A 19056-nucleotide genomic window follows, 5' to 3' on the forward strand; every position below is an offset into this window, starting at 1 on the left:
AGTCCTGTAATTAGATTCATACAGCAGTTCCCACTGTGACCACTAGATGGCGGTGTGTTCCTTCTCTAAATGTTCTGTTTTCTTGTTTTGCGCAGTCCGACCAGCACTAAGGCAAAGGTACGGGAATCCCACAGAAGGATCATGGTCCTAAATCATCCGGATAAAGGTCAGTAGTTCACGATGGTTGTGTTTAAATCAATAATCTTCTAGTTGGGTTCTCCACATGCAGCTGTAGGGATTGTCTGAGCAAGACAGCGGCTGAGACGGGTGTTGATTACATTATTGATTTGAACTGCATTTGTCATAACACACTTTTTAAAGAGGGCTCACATCCCTGCAATGCTGACTTGCTGTAATTTAAGCCAGAACCACACAAAGCAGGACATAATCAGGCAAACCCTCACACAACTGCGGTAGATTAGAAAACATTTAATTGAAAAACTTAAATACTGAAAATAATCAAGGCACATTTTACAATCTTTCATTCACTAAAGGAAGAATGGTATTGAATAATTTGCATTCATATTCAACCATAAATAATAATACATAGTGACATATAAAAACTTTTAAAAAATGCCATGCAGAGACATCTTTGAATGATGGCGCAAATTAAAAATTAATTTTTAATCAATTCAAATCAGTTTTAAAATTATTCAGCTTATAGTTTTAACTTATTAATTGCAATGAATCAGTCTTGCCAACTATGTAAAGGGATGTAAATGTATAATGCAAAATATCATTGGTGCGTCTGGAGTTCAAATAAGAGACACTATTAATACATCTTGATGCTCTCATAGTCACAAGTCATGTGATGAGAATAAAACTAATGACACATTCTTTAACAAACTTAATGGTTAAATAGGCAGATGTTCAGCAGATGTTTTTATCCAAAGTTTTTTTCCTTATTTTTTATTCAGCAAAGATGCATTAGATTAATTAGAAGTGATACTAAAGATGTTTTCGTAGTTACAAAATATATATATATTTTTTAATAAATGCAGTTCTTTTGAACTTTAAAGAATCCTAAAAAAAAAAAAAAACGTATCACGGTTTTCACAAAAATATTAAGCAGCTGTTTTCAACATTGATGACAATGTTACATGATAATATTTCTTGAGCAGAAAATCAGCATATTAAAATGATTTCTGAAGTAATGGATAGATGACTGGAGGAATGATGCACGGGAACAAATTGCATTTTGAAAAATATTACAATAAAAACCTGTGGTAAAACTTTACTTGAAGGGGTTTGCATAAGACATGACACCTTCATAATCATGACATGACACATGTCATGAAGGAGGTTTTATGCATGTTTATGACAACTGTCATTAAGTGTCATTCGCTCAATTATGACAAATAATTTTTAATGCAAATATGACATTGTTTGAGATGTCTTTGTTATGACAACTTGACATTACTAAGACAACATAACCTGTCATAAATATGTCATAAACATTATCAAACTTAAGAAACCACTTAGCTTTTTGGGTTAACATTACATTAAACGGTCAGGTGGTTAGTTTTGACATTGGCTGTCATGAGGCCATTATAACTGTGTCATGAATGTTTTTCTTGACCTCAACTACAGTGGTACAAACTGAATTTGTCGTTAAAATGTTATAATGGCCTCATGACAGTCAATGTCAAAACCAACCACCTGACAGTATCCATGTATTGGTTTATGTCAAGGTGTCATAACAAAGACATCTCAAACAATGTCATTGCATTAGAAAATGTCATAATTGAGCGAATTACACTTTTGACATAATAGTCATAAACATGAATAAAACCTCCTTCATATTCATGACATGTGTCATATCATGATTATGAAGGTGTCATGTCAGTCTTATGCACAAGCCTTCAAGTAAAGTATTACCAAAACGGTTATTTTAGAATTGTAATATTTCACAATATTATTGTTTTACTGTATTTTTTATTACATATGGCGAGCATAAAATACTTCTCTCTAAAACATAAAAAATATTCAGTATTGTATATCACAAGCAAAATAATTGTCAATACGTTTAGAATAATCTGCGTATCACACAGTAGTGATAATGGACCAGGTACCAACCTATGTAGATCTGATAAGGATTTGTTCACTCTGATCTGTGTGACACAGGTTATAAATCACTGTCTAGCGAATTGCTTTTTTGCAGTGGTCTTTTTAAGCGCAGGGTCTCGCCTAATAAACACTGTGAGCTGGAGTCTTTATTTCTCCTTGGTCACTGTACTCGCCCTGTTTTTCTGTTCAAGGTTAATGGCCTCACCTTTCCTTTCTCTGCTTTTTTCCTCTTCAGGTCCGTTTCTCACAGCGCTCAGAGATGCTTTATATATATATATATATATATATATAGTGTGTGTGTGTCAGCCCTTGTTTGCTCCTCTAGACCACTAATACTCTCAGTGAAATAAGCGATGGTCTCAGTGATGCTATCTGTAGTGGAGCGATAAGGCCTCTGACTGTAGAGAGGACATCCAGCAGAGAAAGTGTGCCAGATTTGTCCCATCCTCCAGCACTGCTAAAAAATCCTGTCTTATCCAGTGCTGATAATAATGGTGTGCAAGAGCCCATTTTGTTTGTTACACTAGTGGAGGGGGCTGATGTATTAAAGACCCCATGAAATGGCTTGACGAATGCAGTTTGCTTTCTTTTGGCATTTATGTATTTCTTATTGAAACAGAAAGCTGAAAAAAGACGTACTAAGGGGTCATTTACACAACATCGTTTTCAAATAAAAACGGAAATCTTTTCATGCATTTTTGCTGTTTATTGACACGACAACAGCGTTTTGGGGGCCTGAAAATGCTAATGTTTGAAAACTGGTATAGCTTTTGAAAACTATACCAATATTGTCTCCATGTAAACGAATAAAACATGAATTTGTGAAAACAGTGAAAACTTTATAAACTATAATCACTGGCTTCCTGTAACGGCCGTACGCGAGTCTAGTTCCGGCGGAAAATTGACCTCTGACCTGATGCATGAAGTATAAGGATAGAGCATAACAAAGCACCGGTCACAAACTAGAACGAGAATTTTTAGAGCGAAATGTAAGAGTGTGTCGACAAGCCCTATTAGTTTGAGCCGCGAGAGGCTTCTAATCTAAGCTTGCGATACTCCTACGTCATGCGTCGGGTCAGAGGTCAGTCCGCGAGTCTGCCGGAACTAGACTCGTGGACGGCCGTGACCGAAAGCCAGTGTTTAGTTAATAAAGTTTATAAATATGGATATTCTTCTTACAAAAACGCATCGCTTAACTTCAGAAGGCTTTTATTAACCCCCTGGATTAATAATCTAAGGTACCATTCAGTCACATTATAAAGCTTGGAAGAGCCAGGAGATATATATATATATTTTTTTTTTTAACTCCGATTGTGTCTGGCTGAAAGAAGAAAGTCATACATCTAGGATGGCTTGAGGGTGAACTAACCCCAGCTGTTCACACAGAATGCATTATTGCATTGAAAAAACAAGACGTGCAGTGGAGTGGGAAAAAGGGAAGGTTATTAGACGCGAGTTAAACTTTTTTTAACTTGAGCGGCGTGGTGTTAGAATGCCGTTTCTTATGCGAGCCGCTGCAAAAGACGTGAGAGCAACAGCCAAACACGTCCATCAAGCACATGTTTACATCGAAAATCAGTGCAAAAACAGCTCAGTGGATGCAGAACCTGTCACGGCCTGTACTGTGTGATAGATATTTCATGTTTGCATGATGGAGACAGGCTGAAAAGTGACGTTATTTTCTGTTTTTACAAAACATTTGCTGTTAATAATAGCCTTTTACTGGTGTTATACTTTTGTGTATTGTATATATTTATATTTTTTATCATTTGAATTGTCTTGACTTTTTAGGTTGACCTCTAAAACTCAATGTCTACTTTTTGGTATGTCAAATGTTTAGCATTTTTCTTATTTTATTTTATTTCTGAGCATATACTGTAGGATATGTTTAAGATAAGTTTGTATAATATTTGCCTTCATATTTCATGCATATTTTCTGCAAAGATATTTAACAAATAACAAGTCCTTTGTTTTACATTTACACCATGTTGATCACTGTGGTGCTCTTGGAATATAACTTTTTTTTTAACCAGATGGTTAATGAAGAGAATGTTAATGAAGAGAATATGACTTGAATCATATTGTAGTTATGTTTTTAAGTTGACTAATTAAACATAAAAAATACTTCTGTGTGAGCTAGGCCTGTCGTGATTAGATTAAATTACCACAATTAGACTATTAATCAATAATCACAATTATCGCAATAATTGTGCTATTAAAATTTCACATTTTGTCACCCGATTTAGGGAAATTTATGCGATTATGGAAATGCCATTAAATACGCAATATTGTGTGTTCTTTTCCGCTGTGAGATAATTTGGCAGGGAGTAGAGAATAAAGAATATAAAATGTATTATATATAGCATTACTTTTCACAGCATTAAAGTACGTTTTATTTGAAATCAGGCAGGTATGATTTCAAGTAAAACAAATATTAGGCTTAGGCTACATTGTAAGTGATATGTTAGACATTAATCACAGTTATTTTATATGACAGTTAATGATCCAGCACAAAATGCATGATCGTGACAGGCCTATACGTTGCTACACTATTGACAATAGACCGCCTTCGTTCCATTCAAAGTTGTATGTGTAATAGTCATATTGATATCTCAGACTTCCGACCACAAAGGTGTTCTGTTACTCGACACTCCTTTAAGGAAACAACAGGGGCGAAGCAAGCATTAAATATCGCGAGTATTTCATTATCAACAAAGACGTCTCTGAGAGAGTGAAGGAGTGCCTTTATCAACTGAGAGGATCATTTATGATGTAATATAGCAATTTAACGTAGCTTTTTATTTACTGTACATCTGACTGGGCGCCGGCGTGTGATTGTAACAACATACTTGTACATCAGCTTCTCGAACTTTCTTCAATATTTTCCAAGTTGAAGTGGTGTCCTTTACGTTCTGTTCTGTTCAACTCTGATTTTCAGAGCAATACGTGACAGCAGTTCCTGACCAGCAGAACCAGGCTATCGCTAAAACGTGTTATTCCCTTCTTCCACTCATCTATTGTTTCTAATTCAATAGACGTTTTCAGTCAGGAACTTTGTATTATTGGTTTCTGAGGAACTCAGTGACTGGTGAGTTGTCAATATGGATCTATACGTTCACATTTCACCTTGACATCACACACAATTCAATTCAGAAAAGAGTCCGTAACCCAACTGAGATTGAGCGCTTTTCTATATTTCTGTGTTCATCTTGCATGTAGCCCTTTTGTGAGTTTAAGCCCCCACGGCAAGGTTTCACGGTGACGCGAGGATCGACGTTATTCGCTCCGGTATCCGCTCTTTAGGTCGTAATGAGATGATTAACTTTGAGCGGTCAGGGTAATGGCATGGAATGATTGTTGAATTGGCTTTCATTAGTTTGCTAGCTATGAGCAAATGGGGACATTGAGAAACCGTCATACATGCCTTAACTCATCTAACTGAAACTGGAGAAAAGTGGAAGCAAACTAAAAAAGGAAAAGCAATCTTTTTTTTTTTTTCATAGCTTTTTAGGTTATTGTGTTCCGTCTGTAAAGATGCTGAGATGTGACTTGTGTGCTTTGTTCTGGCTGGCTTGTAAAGAGCAAAATTATGTCTTATTGAAGTCTTCTAAATATTTATGTAATGCTAGAGGAACCGTCATTTCAGCCTAAATATGGTTGTCAATTTACACTTTACAGTGTAATGCATGAAAACTAAACTTGCATTGAGATTGTGAACGGGTAATAAAAATAAGCTGTCAATGTCTTAAGCGCAAGCTCACTGAATTCTGCTCTCTCGCAAAAATATCCTTTATAATAAAAAAGCTGTCTTAATTGCACAGTGAATCTCTTATTTACATCGTTTCCACTTTTTTTAGTTCAAATTGAAAGGATTTGTTTGTAAGCGTGTGGCTTGCGTTAAACAAAATAAAACCTTCTGCGTTTTCAGTGGTGTCGACTAACTTTCTGACTAGCACCTCTGATAGGCAATTGTTCACATGATCAACAGATATGATTGTGATTGGCTTGTAAGAACACATTGTGAAAATGTCTCTCTTGTGAAATACGTCTATTGATAATGTCTATATGAAATGTACTAGGCGAAATGATATTGGCAGAAAAAAATAATGTGTAATTAAGTGCATCAGTGCAGACTGTTGAGCGCACAGCTCCACTTTCTCTCCGACACAGACAGATTAGCAGCCTCCTCAGGCCCTGCTCTCTGCCACCCGCTCACTCTCCGGTGTGTTTGCCCATTTGTTATTGTTGCTTATCATGATAGTCGTGTGTGTGTGTGTTTGAGAACACAATGGATGCTTTCAGGATCTTGGAGAAGGGCAGCTTTATGTAAATCCTGTGAGTTGTGGGATTACAAATGTAAGAATCTGTTTATGATCTGGTGATCTTGACATAACATTAAATGAAAAACTAAAGTGAAGTATAGTACATTGTATTTAGCATTTTAGGTTAAGATGATGAAATCAGATAAATGATTCTGTTAAGCAACGTTTCCAACAAAAGGTTTCTGCCAGTTCCTGTTGTCTTCATTGTCAGATTACTGGGACTTTCACCTTTAGTCTTTTGAATGGCTCTCGGAGCCCCTGTCCCATTCGTTGAATATTTCCGCTGATTGGATTAGGACTGGTGACACCCTAGAAGCTGGGATGGGGTCCTATACCCGAATACTTAATTTGCATGCTTTAAAGTCGTCACCTTAGTGCTTTGTCTTTACTTGTAAGGACTGCCCCCTAAAATGTGTATTCAAAACAGTGTTCTGCTTTCTTAGTGAGATTTGATGAAGATGCATATCCATGTCTCCTGGTCTTCGCTTCTGAAATTTCCAATTCAGTCCTTCAGCCAGAGCAAGGTCATTGTTGTCACAGTGCTGTTTCCTGAGTCTCATGAAAACATGGGAAAAACGGGAACCGAATGGGAAAAATAAATAGGCCTAAATAAAAATAATGAATTAAAAGACTTTTGTAGTTGTGTTGTGACATTATTTTCATAGAATGCTGTGCATTTATTTCTGTTGTACAATATATTTTTAACAAGCACAACTATGACTTAGATATTATTTAATAAAATATAACAAATAATAATATTTTTTGTTTTGTATTCTGTATTTTATTTTTGAATATATTTGAATTTTTTAAAAAATCTTTTTAGCAGGGTCCTAAAATTTCTTCATTTTATTATAATTGTTTTTACTTTAAATTTTGAAGTATTTTTTCTTCTTTCTTTTTTATTTTTATTCACTTTTGGCGACATTGGGCTCCATGTGATCTAGGCGTGTTTGGATGACATCATTGAACAGCACTGTGACAACTATGACTTACTCTGATTGATGGTCTCGCAGGATGTACACAAAGTCGTCGCTTATTTCTCCGATTTGGTTCTCTCGCTATTTTTTTCTTCTCTCACACAGCTTAACTAGCGAGCTTTACACAAGTTTAAACCAATATATTGTTGATATTTTCTCATTTAAGAACATCAATATGTCATGTTAACAGGCCAATGTCTGTCACCTCATGATGAGATGATCATTATTATTATTTTGCCTATCAGTCATTGAGCATTAATTCTCCAGTTCATGGGTGACGCCTCAAGTGACCTCCCTGTACAACAGTCAATTTGCAATTTAAGCTGCAAATTGGCCAAATGACAAGAATGTATTTTAATATAATCATTATTGTTATAAAAAAATAATTCTTGATGCTGTAATAATCTGTGCCAGAAGGGTAATATAGAATATTAAATCACTTAAAGGTGCAGTAAGCTATTTCTGAGAAATTTGATTGAAATGAACCCAAACAAACACACCCCTCTTTTCATTGCTCCGCCCCCAAAATGCACGAACAAGCAATGCAAGAGTGGATGTCTCTTTATCATAGCTGTTCAAATTAGATAAAATTATAACAACAGCATATCTTGGTTCTGTGAAACACAGCAAAACCAATGTTACTCGCATATGGAGCAGAAACAACACATTCTCAGGCCTTCCCACTTAGATCTTTTAGACCAGCGCTGGAAAGCTTTTCTAATATTAACGTGGATCCTGAAGCTCTTGCCTGGTCACATCCCTTCATTTTCCAGTGATATTCCTCTGAGCTTCTTTTGTAATCTCTCTCTCTCTCTCTCTCTCTCTCTCTCTCTCTCTCTCTCTCTCCTCTCTCTCTCTCTCTCTCTCTCCTCCCTCTCTCTCTCTCTCTCTCTCTCTCTCTCTCTCTCTCTCTCTCTCTCTCTCTCTCTCTCTCTCTCTCTCTCTCTCTCTCTCTCTCTCTCTCTCTCTCTCTCTCTCTCTCTCTCTCTCTCTCTCTCTCTCTCTCTCTCTCTCTCCTCCCCTATCATGAGTGGACACTACTGCTTATTGGCTCACTCTCTCTACTCCCCATCATGAGTGGACACGCCCCCTACTGCTGATTGGCTCATTCTCTTCTCCCCCATTATGGGTGGACACGCCCCCTACTGCTGATTGGCTCACTCTCTCCTCCCCCATCATGAGTGGACACGCCCCCTACTGCTGATTGGCTCACTCTCTCCTCCCCCATCATGGGTGGACACGCCCCCTACTGCTGATTGGCTCACTCTCTCCTCCCCCATCATGGGTGGACACGCCCCCTACTGCTGATTGGCTCACTCTCTTCCTCCCCCATCATGGGTGGACACGCCCCCTACTGCTGATTGGCTCACTCTCTCCTCCCCCATCATGGGTGGACACACCCCCTACTGCTGATTGGCTACAAGTGTGTTGCGATGCTCAGCCTGATTCATTTTCAACAGTGTTTCTCAGAAATCGCTTACTGCACCTTTAACTTGTAAATAAGCTAAACTAGCAAATCTGGATTGTTTACAATGATGATGATTGTCCATGGCTCAGTAGCCACAATATTTCAATAATAAAGCCCACGTCAAGGTTTATCAAACATCTCAATTAATCAATTATTTAGTATTAGTAGATCATTTATAGCCATAAATAATAAGCCAACATTTAGTACCACTTAGATTATACACAAACGATAGTACTAAATGTTTTACAAGGTAAAGTTACAAAGTAAGCGAGAGCTAAATGAATGTGCATAAGGGGTTGTGAACGTGCCCATTGCGCAGTGAGAGAGAAATGGTTGGTACAGATGTGAGGCTCTGTCATCAGGTCAAATCTGCATTGACTTTGGGACTGTGTTCACACGAACTGATGGAACGTGGTTTACTGAAGAAAAGATGCAATGCAAATGTACAGCCGCATGATGGGGCGCAGCAGGCACCAGGTGTGCCTCATCACACGCTGCCAGCAATGGCACATTTCCCCTATCAGCCGCACGCTCCCATCATACACCCTGGACGTGGGCTGGAAGTCAGTGATTGGAGGCACAGAGATTTCTTTTCTACAAAGCTTGTGGATGTAGAGCTGAACTGCGGCTGCAGAAACTGAGATAGAATTGTGCCTGTGGACTCGGGGCAGCAAATTAATTATGCTGCTCCATTTAGTTTCAAAGTGACTTTAAAGTCAATGTAAAACACTGTTTGCGACCCATTTGATTTCTGTTCCATCCTGAATTGATTGGATTGCAAAAGTGCGTGATATACAGTAGGCCTGATCTACTGATCAAAAGTTAGATTTTGTTTTATTTTTTAAGAAATGTATACTTTTATTCAGCATGGACATGTTACATTTTTAAGGGATCATGTGACACTGAAGACTGGAGTAATGATGCTGAAAATACAGATTTACCTTCACAGGAATACACTGCATTTTACAATACTTTAAAATAGAAAACTGTTTTTTTAAAGGGCTAGATCACCCAACAATTATAATTCTGTCATAATTTACTCACCCTCAAGTTGTTTCAAACTTGTATGAATTTCTTTCATGTTTGTAACCAAATAGTTTTGGGACACCATAGTATCCATAGTAGGGCTGGGACAACGCGTCGACGTCATCGATGACGTCGACGCAAAAAATACGTCGACGCAAAATATGCACGTCGATTCGTCAGACCCAAAACAAAAATGGCGGCGTCGGAGAGTAGTAGCAACACCACTCGCTCCTCAGACTTTCAGATGTGCAAGGCGGCACGCACTCGTTCCTCTAATGTGTGGGAATTATTTAATTAAAAAGGAAACAATTCCCTGATATGTCGTCTTTGCAAAATGGAGATGGCCTTCCATTCTAGCACCACGGCAGAGAGAGAGGCGCGGGCGCGATCGAAAAGTCGTAGAGTGTTTGATTATGTGTGTGTGTGTCTGTGTGTGTGTGTGAGAGAGAGAGGCGCGATCGCAAAGTCGCAGAGTGTTTGATTATATTTGTGTACGCGTGTGTGTGTGAGAGAGAGGCGCGATCGCAAAGTCGCAGAGTGTTTAATTATGTGTGTGTGTGTGTGTGAGTGTGAGGCGCGATCGAACAGTGGAAACAAAAACATACTCCGTCATTTTGTTTACAGGGCATCATTCAAACTGCAAAGTGTTTAAGTTGTTCTGTTAATTCAAATTTTAAGGAAAACGAATATATTAATCTGAAATCTGTATGTTACACACATAGGATTTGATTTGCCTACTTGTTGATATTTAATCAAGGTTTTATTGAATGCTACCTCTGACTAAGAAATGCATGCACTTGTACAATGTTTTATTTTGGAATTTTAAGAGCAATAAACATATAGGCTATTGCAATGTTAAGGAATTCATGTTTTTTCATTCAGACATGTAAATCAACATGTATAAATTGCTATTATAGTCAATTAATGGGCAGACAATCGATAATCGAATCGAATCGGACTGGGAAAAAGAATCGTTAGATTAATCGATGCATCGAAAAAATAATCGCTAGATTAATCGTTTAAAAAATAATCGTTTATCCCAGCCCTAATCCATAGTATTAATTTTTTTTACTTGAGGTGATTAAATCAGGACAGAATTGATCATTTTGGGTGAACTATCCCTTTAAATTAATAATATTTCACAATATTTCTGTTTTCGCCATCCCCCCCCCCCCCCCAAATAAATGTAGCCTTGTGAGCATAAAATACTTACTTTATAAGCATAAAAAAAAAAATCTTACTGACCCCAAACTTTTGAACATTATAGTGTATACAATTTTGTTATCACTATTTGGAATGACATGCGCAAATTATTTCGAGAGTAATATGATCAAATAAAATATTTTTTTTGTTTAATTAAATTCTCTGTGTGTGCTGTGAAAGAGTGTTTACGTTTAGTTCAATAAATTGGATATTCTATATCATGTGAATAAGGCTGTTTGGGAAGTTATTGGAAAGGTTAGAGGTTATTATAAAGGTTATTGGGGGTCAGAAGGGACGCAAAAATTGTGATGGATCATCAATAGGGGGAAATGCAAATTTTACAGCTTTAAAGAATAGGAGGAAGAGGAGAAAATCATGAACCTGCTGAAATAAAACTGCTGCTTCTCCTCCAGGTGGATCCCCGTATTTGGCAGCCAAGATCAATGAAGCAAAAGATCTGCTTGAGTCTGGCCCTCGACGCTGACCCAGCAGAGAGTTACATCTACTTCAGTGCCGCCAGCTCACCCATGAGCCTCCACAAGTCATTGTTCTTCTCCTTGTTTTTCTGCCATAAATCAGCCGACTCTCAGCACATTGCGCTCCGTTCCATCTGCCACTTTTCCTCACCGCCACTTTAATGCGTGTCCTGAAAGGTTGATCCTTCATGTTAAAGGATCTTCACCCTGTCCGTGTGAAATATCTCACTGTAATCTTTATTATTTATTGCGGTGACTTGTGTAATGTTTACCGTCTGCTGACAAATCTGGTGGATGCATCATGTCAAATGGCTAAAAAGCCCAACATATTCCCCCTAATCCACAGGGACCAGTCCATGTAGGTGTTAAGTTATTTTAGCTCGCTGAATAAACAGTTTTACAAATCTGGAATGACTCATTGCGAGTGTTTTTGTGTTTGTCTGTGCGCTACTGTTTTCCTCCTGCTGTGCTCGTGCTGATGCATGGCTGTCTGGTCTGCATGTCTGAGTTATCCACGCAGGAACAGAGCGTTTGGGATTGGACAGAGGGATGTTCTTTACACCAAGTCTGATTTGCTGTTTGTCAGGCCTGGAGATTAATGCCAAGGCCAAGATACCACAACACAAGCTCCACAATCCACTAACACATTACTGTGTGCGAAATATAAGGAAAGGAACAGGCAAAGAAATTGCTTCTTGGATGCATTTTATATTTCGTTTCTTTGAGAGAGAGGCTATGTTTAGAACTGTTCGGTGTTAGCTTGGCTAGTGCATACTCTGTTTTAAAAATAGCTAGTGAAACAAGGCATTGAATGTTTTAAATAATATTATTCTTTATGGTCTCATCTCATGAAGTGATACAGTATGTGAGAGGCTTCCAGTAATTATCTTGGGGAAAATAATTTTTAATTCACTTTTGTACTTGTTACTTGTTACATGTACTGTAGGCATATTTGCAGTATACACTGTCAAAAGCTTTTAAAACTTAAGTATAACCAAATTTTATTTAATATGTATTGTTCATTTATATCAAATTATATTAAACTGACACAATTTTCTTTTGTTAAAACTCAAATGTAAATTGATATCGGTTTTATTTTCATGAGTTAAATTAATGGAAAACATGGTGCCATGACTTATTGATCATATTTTGTTCAGTGTAATAACAAGCCTACATGTTGTAAATTATATTGTTCAGTTCTTATTTAATTACACTGCAATATGGACACATTCAAATAAAATGTGATGTTTGAGTGAAATAATATCAAAGAAATCACAAAAAAGAAAAATCACAGCTGCTATTAATTGCAGATCATCACACTAGAAATTGAAGATTTCTGGGATACTGTATTGTGTAGTGTGTACTACGGAGCCCTTAGTGGTGGAATAAAAACAATTATATAAAATAAAAAATTTGAGAAAATATACTTCAAAACGTTTGCTTTCCTCAATAAACTCTGTTCACTTGCAAAGCTTTTGCGTTCCCCCCCAAAAAACTGCGTTCGCTCACAAAGAACACAAAAGGTTTGCGAGCGAACACAAAAGCCCCCCTTGTCCTCCCATCTCACAGTTTAATGCTTATTTACAGAAATGTAGGCCATCTCAAATACTATACAATACAGAAATAAAATGAGTAGTATGCTATTCTGAACATATCCTTTATAATATGCGTGGAAGTTTTCCTCTTGCTTCTTATGAGACCCACTAACTGAGTTTGTGCTTCAAAACAGGACGTTATCTTGGATCGTTCGTTGGTCCAGATGGACCAGCATGAAAATCAAGCCAGACCGTTGCAGAATGAATGCGAGTCGTATGTCATGGAAAGACTCGATCGATCCAGTTCATTTCCCAAATGTTCCGTTTGATTATTGCAGCCATGAGCTCCCCGTAGGTGAAAGCTTGAGTCGACAAATAAAACCCAGTGAGGTGTTTGGCACGCTTATGAAATACTTGCCACTTTGAGTGTTGCCCTGCTCTGGCCTCTCTAGCTGGCTTTATTTACTGCTTCTTTTTTGCCTGACCCTTCTTAGGGGCTGTTAAAATTGATTAAAAGCTAGCATGCGCTATATGCAGGGGCAGCTGGGAACGCTGTCCCAGACCGTGTGACACTAAACCCGTCTTTGTCCTGACTACATGTATAACAGAGGTAAAAGCCCTGATTCTGGCTGAAGTTGAATTGCGGTCAGGCTACCCTGTCGGAAGATGGTTTTGCTCTGACCCTTGTGACTGCAGCTATTTTCGGCCCCTGCTTGCCGTGCAACCAGCATGAGCAAGCCTGTTCTCCACAGGTTTCTCTCTGTCAGAGTGAGTTTCCATTAAACAGTGTAAAAACGTTAAAAAAACTGCCAAACTAATCCACACAGGGTTTCATTATAGATATGTGTGATGCACTGTCCAGAGGAGCATAATGTAAGTGAAAACAAAATATATCATAAGACTCATATTAACAGCTTGTACTTTTGAAATGTGTGAAGGCCTATAGTTTAAAAAAAGTTTCACACTTGACTTGACACACTTGATTTTGGTATTATAAGTGTTATAAAATGTCAAATGTGTTTTTTCCTGGCATTATCGGTCTGCTTGAATGAGACTCCATGAGATTCATATAACTTTTATGACAGCCAACCAGCTGCATACTCTTTGAAGGCTCTTTGATGCTTTGGTTCTGTTCCTGTTATCAAAACTTTTTTCATTCATCTGCAGAAAAGGATGTCATTTCAGCTGCCTTATGTTTTCAGTTAGGCTATTTCTGATTCCAGAAGCTGGAAATCATTTAAGTGAGTATTTGGAAAAACATGTTTTTCCATAAATCACACCGAATACCTTGACCAGAATTAAGGTAGGCCTATACAATAAATCATTCTGAGGTGTGACCAGAAAACCTATAGGGGATATCTGTGCTGGCAGCAAAGGACACACAGAAGCACTGTGTACCTGTGAAACAATAAAAGAAAGAGACTAAATTAATGTATTTTCCTTGCCGCAACGGTTTACTTTTGATATCGCACCTGGCCGCACCTTCATAATAAATAAAATAGAAATAGAAATAATAAATTGTGTTTTTGTAAAGAGTCATCTGAATGTGGATACTCGCTTGAGATGAAGACCCATGATAGTTTTCTATAAAAAGTGTTTTAATTATATAGTCGGGTCGCCACCTTCAACTAGGGATGTGACGGTGTGGACATTTTCCCAACGGTTAATCGACGTGTGACAACACCGGTAATACCGGTATCACTGGGTGGGGGGTGCATGGACGTTGGAGTTTTTCCCTTTTCTGCACCTCGCTTTTAAATCGCTAATTCGAGCGGAGCAGAGCGAGCATTTTTTATTAATTCCTATGGAAGTTGAGCTTCCATATTAATGAACTACAACACTCGCTCCGCGCCAGTGGACATGCACCGTTATGAATGCCTGTGCGGCCGTGCGCATTTTACATTCGCTTTTGAATTAGCACCAATTCGGGAGAGGCAATTGCTTGAATGGCGGGTTCGTTATTATTCTTAACGAAAAATACAACAACAAAACAGTACAATGGCAAACACACTTACATAAGCGCTTTTATATTTCGCTTTGAAACCAAATCTTCCGCCATGGTCTTGTAAGTCAAGAGTGAAATAAGTGAAGTGAGGGGAAATCTGACCGATTTGTGCTGCGACTCTCGTTCGGCTCACACTGCGATGAGCAGACTAATTGAGAGATCCCTCAAAATACCACTTGGTATAAAAATGTTGCTTGTTATTTAGAAACTAGAAAGCAGAATTAGAACACGTGACTGCCGAATTGCGTGATTTAAAGTAGCAATAGTGCGTTATAAAGTTTTAAAGAATTGCGTGATATGATGTCAGAATTGTGTGTTATAAATGCGGAGTTGCATGTTATAAAGTCTTAATTGCATGATATAAAGTCGGAATTGCGTATTATAAAGTCAGAACTGCGTGATATAAAGTCTGAATTGCGTGATATAAAGTCGCAATTGCATGATATAAAGTCGGAATTGCGTATTATAAAGTCAGAAAGAATTGCGTATTATAAAGTATTAATTGCATGATATAAAGTCGGAATTGAGTGATATAAAGTCAGAATTGCTTATTATAAAGTCAGAATTGCGTGATTTAAAGTCAGAATTTCGTGTTATAAAGTCGGAATTGCGTATAATAAAGTCAGAATTGCGTATAATAAAGTCAGAATTGCGTGATATAAAGTCGGAAATGTGTGATATAAAGTCGGAATTGCGTGTTATAAAGTCGGAATTGCGTATAATAAAGTCAGAATTGCGTGATATAAAGTCGGAAATGCGTGATATAAAGTCGGAATTGCGTATTATAAAGTCAGAACTGCGTGATATAAAGTCTGAATTGCATGATATAAAGTCGCAATTGCATGATATAAAGTCGGAATTGCGTATTATAAAGTCAGAAAGAATTGCGTATTATAAAGTCGCAATTGCAGGATATAAAGTCAGAATTGCGTGATATAAAGTCGGAAATGCGTGATATAAAGTCGGAATTGCGTATTATAAAGTGAGAACTGCGTGATATAAAGTCTGAATTGCGTGATATAAAGTCGCAATTGCATGATATAAAGTCGGAATTGCATATTATAAAGTCAGAAAGAATTGCGTATTATGAAGTCGCAATTGCGTATAATAAAGTCAGAATTGCGTGATATAAAGTCGGAAATGCGTGATATAAAGTCGGAATTGCGTATTATAAAGTCAGAACTGTGTGATATAAAGTCTGAATTGCGTGATATAAAGTCGCAATTGCATGATATAAAGTCGGAATTGCGTATTATAAAGTCAGAAAGAATTGCGTATTATAAAGTCGGAAATGCGTGATATAAAGTCGGAATTGCGTATTATAAAGTCAGAACTGTGTGATATAAAGTCAGAATTGCATGATATAAAGTCAGAATTTCGTGATATAAAGTCGGAATTGCGTATAATAAAGTCAGAATTGCGTGATATAAAGTCAAAATTGCGTGTTATAAAGTATTAATTGCATGATATAAAGTCGGAATTGCGTATTATAAAGTCTTAATTGATATAAAGTCGGAATTGCGTATTATAACGCCAGAATTGCGTATTATAAAGTCAAAACTGCGTATTATAAAGTATTAATTGCATGAAAGAATTGCGATATAAAAAGTTATCCATGCTTCCATACAATTGATCCAAGTTATCCAATCCAAGTTATCCAAGCTTCCATACAATGCCGTGACCGGTGGTGTTTCCCTAAACGTAAGAGAAAGAGAATCCTCACTCTCATTGGCTACTGCCTCAGTAGATACGCTAGTGCCGTAGTTTGGTTTGCTGACGCGAAGAATGAAAATTAGACGGAACACTTTTTATTATGCTTTACCAGCGAAGACAACGAGCGAGTTGGTACACGTATGGCCAAAGAAGCAGAAAAGGTATGAATCCAGAAGACAGAAAGAGACAAAACGAGGGTAAACATTGCTACAGCAAGGAGGAGATATCTGATGACGGAGAAATCCTGAGTGACGCTTCTTCTTGCAGACGCCGAGTTGCTTATTTTGTGTTGGACAGGTAAGGGAATAAATTATTGTGTAGAGTAGACAGCTCTCTAAAAGTCACAAGTATAAGTTAAATTTACATAAAACTCACCATGCCACCATTGTGGTATCAAACAGCACTTTTAATCTGTCAGCCTTATTGTCTGCATTGTAACGCCCAGAACATTCTATCAACTGTCTGGCAACCACCCAGAATAGCCCATCATATGCTTAGTACTGATTTTGTCCAAGCGTTCAATTGACCTTCAAACTTCATTTTGTTGACACTTTCCTTTGCTAGTTGTCATTCTACACCTGTAAAGTTTAGCATGGGATATTCCATCACACTATTATTTCCACGTGTGTTTGGTAGGACACTTTACACAGATCATTTGAATTTCAAGAAAAGAAGCAATGCAGATGTGATTGACATCTAGAGGAAAGAACTAGTGAACTTGTGTAAACTGCTGTCTGCAGCTCAACCTAACTGTAATATACAGTTATAGAGTATATAATGTGCAACGCTCTCGGTTCTAGACGAGCCTCATAATCTTCAAGCAGAGAAGCCGCAATGCTCTCCAGTGGGGACCTTTAATAAGATCACCTTCAGGATGTTGATGGATGCCATGTACTAACACCAAGCGCAAATGTTTTCATTTGATTGTTTTAGAGCATGAAAATGATTTTCATACCAAATGTAATGTCGCAAATCATTCACACCGCCACCGATGCAGTGAAATGCATGACATTTGGAGGGACGTAAATGACTTTAATGTTGAATTTCTAATCGTTATAAACAAAGCACATAAAGGCTGACGCTAATTAGAGATGCCGAGCGGCTTCATTAGCAGAAATCCACACATCTAATGTTGCCGTATTTCCCCTCCCACTAGGTTTATTTATAGGCGATGTCAATAAACCTCATTTACAAACCCAGCTTTGTCTCCCAGGCTGCCTTGGAGAGCCCCACTGCTTCATTTTCTTAGGCTAAAAATATTTCCCTGCTAAATCACTCATCTTAATGCAAAAATATGCAGCTCATTGGTGATGGGAACGTGTTTCGTTTTTGCACTTTATTCTGTGAAACGAGGAAAACTCTTTCGAGAAAATGACTAGCTGTGCAGGCCATTTAGCCTGACTCTGGGCTCCTGCAATGCAGTGCAATATCTCTGTGCCTCAGGCTTGACCAATCAGGGTGAAGAGCTGCTTATGTCACATCACCTGGTTTTCATTAATACGCAGACAATAGCTGCTGATGCTGATGGCACCCACAGGACAAATACGACATCTCCGTCTCTTCAACGGTGATGTGAGTAGCAGACAGATGGGAACAATAGAGCAAGCTCTGGGCTAACGGTTTGGGAGGGATCCAAAATAGGAGGGAAAGACAAGCGTTCAATCTGAGCGTGTAAACAGGCCGCCGTGTGTGTTGGTCATCCATCACTTAAAGGACGTTCATCACAGTACAGACTTCATGGATGAAAATCAGAATGGCCCGGGAAGGAAAGCTTGAAAAATATGCATGCGTTTAATGCAGCTGCCGCGTGAAACCGCAACAAGAGGGTCTCGTTCATTTTCATTTGCTGGCGGAGCGGGGAAAACAAAGCAATCCTTCAGATGGGGAAGTGAGGCTGTAATATGGGCTGTTTGGCAGGCCTCGTTTCATTGGCCGGCATTATTGCAGGAGCACTATTTTTGTTTGTTGCCTCAGTCAATAAAAATAGCTCGGCAGACAATACATGTCTGTTCCATGCAGCTGTCGACATCAACAACAACTCCGTTTATTATTTGTGTGCAGGCATGATATATATAATCTCTGGAGAATGAGTTTTGTAACCAGTCCAGTGGTCTTGCTTGCTCTTCAGAATGTGAACATATTCACACATTCTCTTTTGGGCATTAAAGCTTTTAGTGTTTGGTTGTTTTATTGATGGCAGAATATTAGTTTTATCAGTAAAGTCTGAAAGTGATTATAATCATAAATTAATATTTCAAATTTCC

At 38.0% G+C, this 19056-nt stretch overlaps 1 protein-coding gene across 3 annotated transcripts in view; it reads left to right on the top strand.

Annotated features, from left to right (window-relative positions):
• dnajc15 (DnaJ (Hsp40) homolog, subfamily C, member 15) overlaps positions 1-12810 on the top strand; it is a 30502-nt gene extending 17692 nt beyond the window's left edge. For 2 of the 3 annotated variants that reach the window (XM_079619574.1, XM_079619575.1), the window contains exons 6-7: positions 96-166; positions 11477-12810. In XM_079619574.1, coding sequence (XP_079475700.1) covers positions 96-166; positions 11477-11547 — 142 coding nt within the window. In that variant the 3' untranslated portion in view covers positions 11548-12810. Of the gene's footprint in view, positions 1-95; positions 167-2302; positions 2814-11476 lie in introns of those variants that run through there. The other variant, XM_079619573.1, reaches the window with a different exon arrangement.
• Positions 12811-19056: the final 6246 nt, after the last annotated feature.

The sequence above is a fragment of the Phoxinus phoxinus genome (genome assembly GCF_949152265.1).
Source record: "Phoxinus phoxinus genome assembly, chromosome: 7".
NCBI lineage: Eukaryota > Metazoa > Chordata > Actinopteri > Cypriniformes > Leuciscidae > Phoxinus > Phoxinus phoxinus.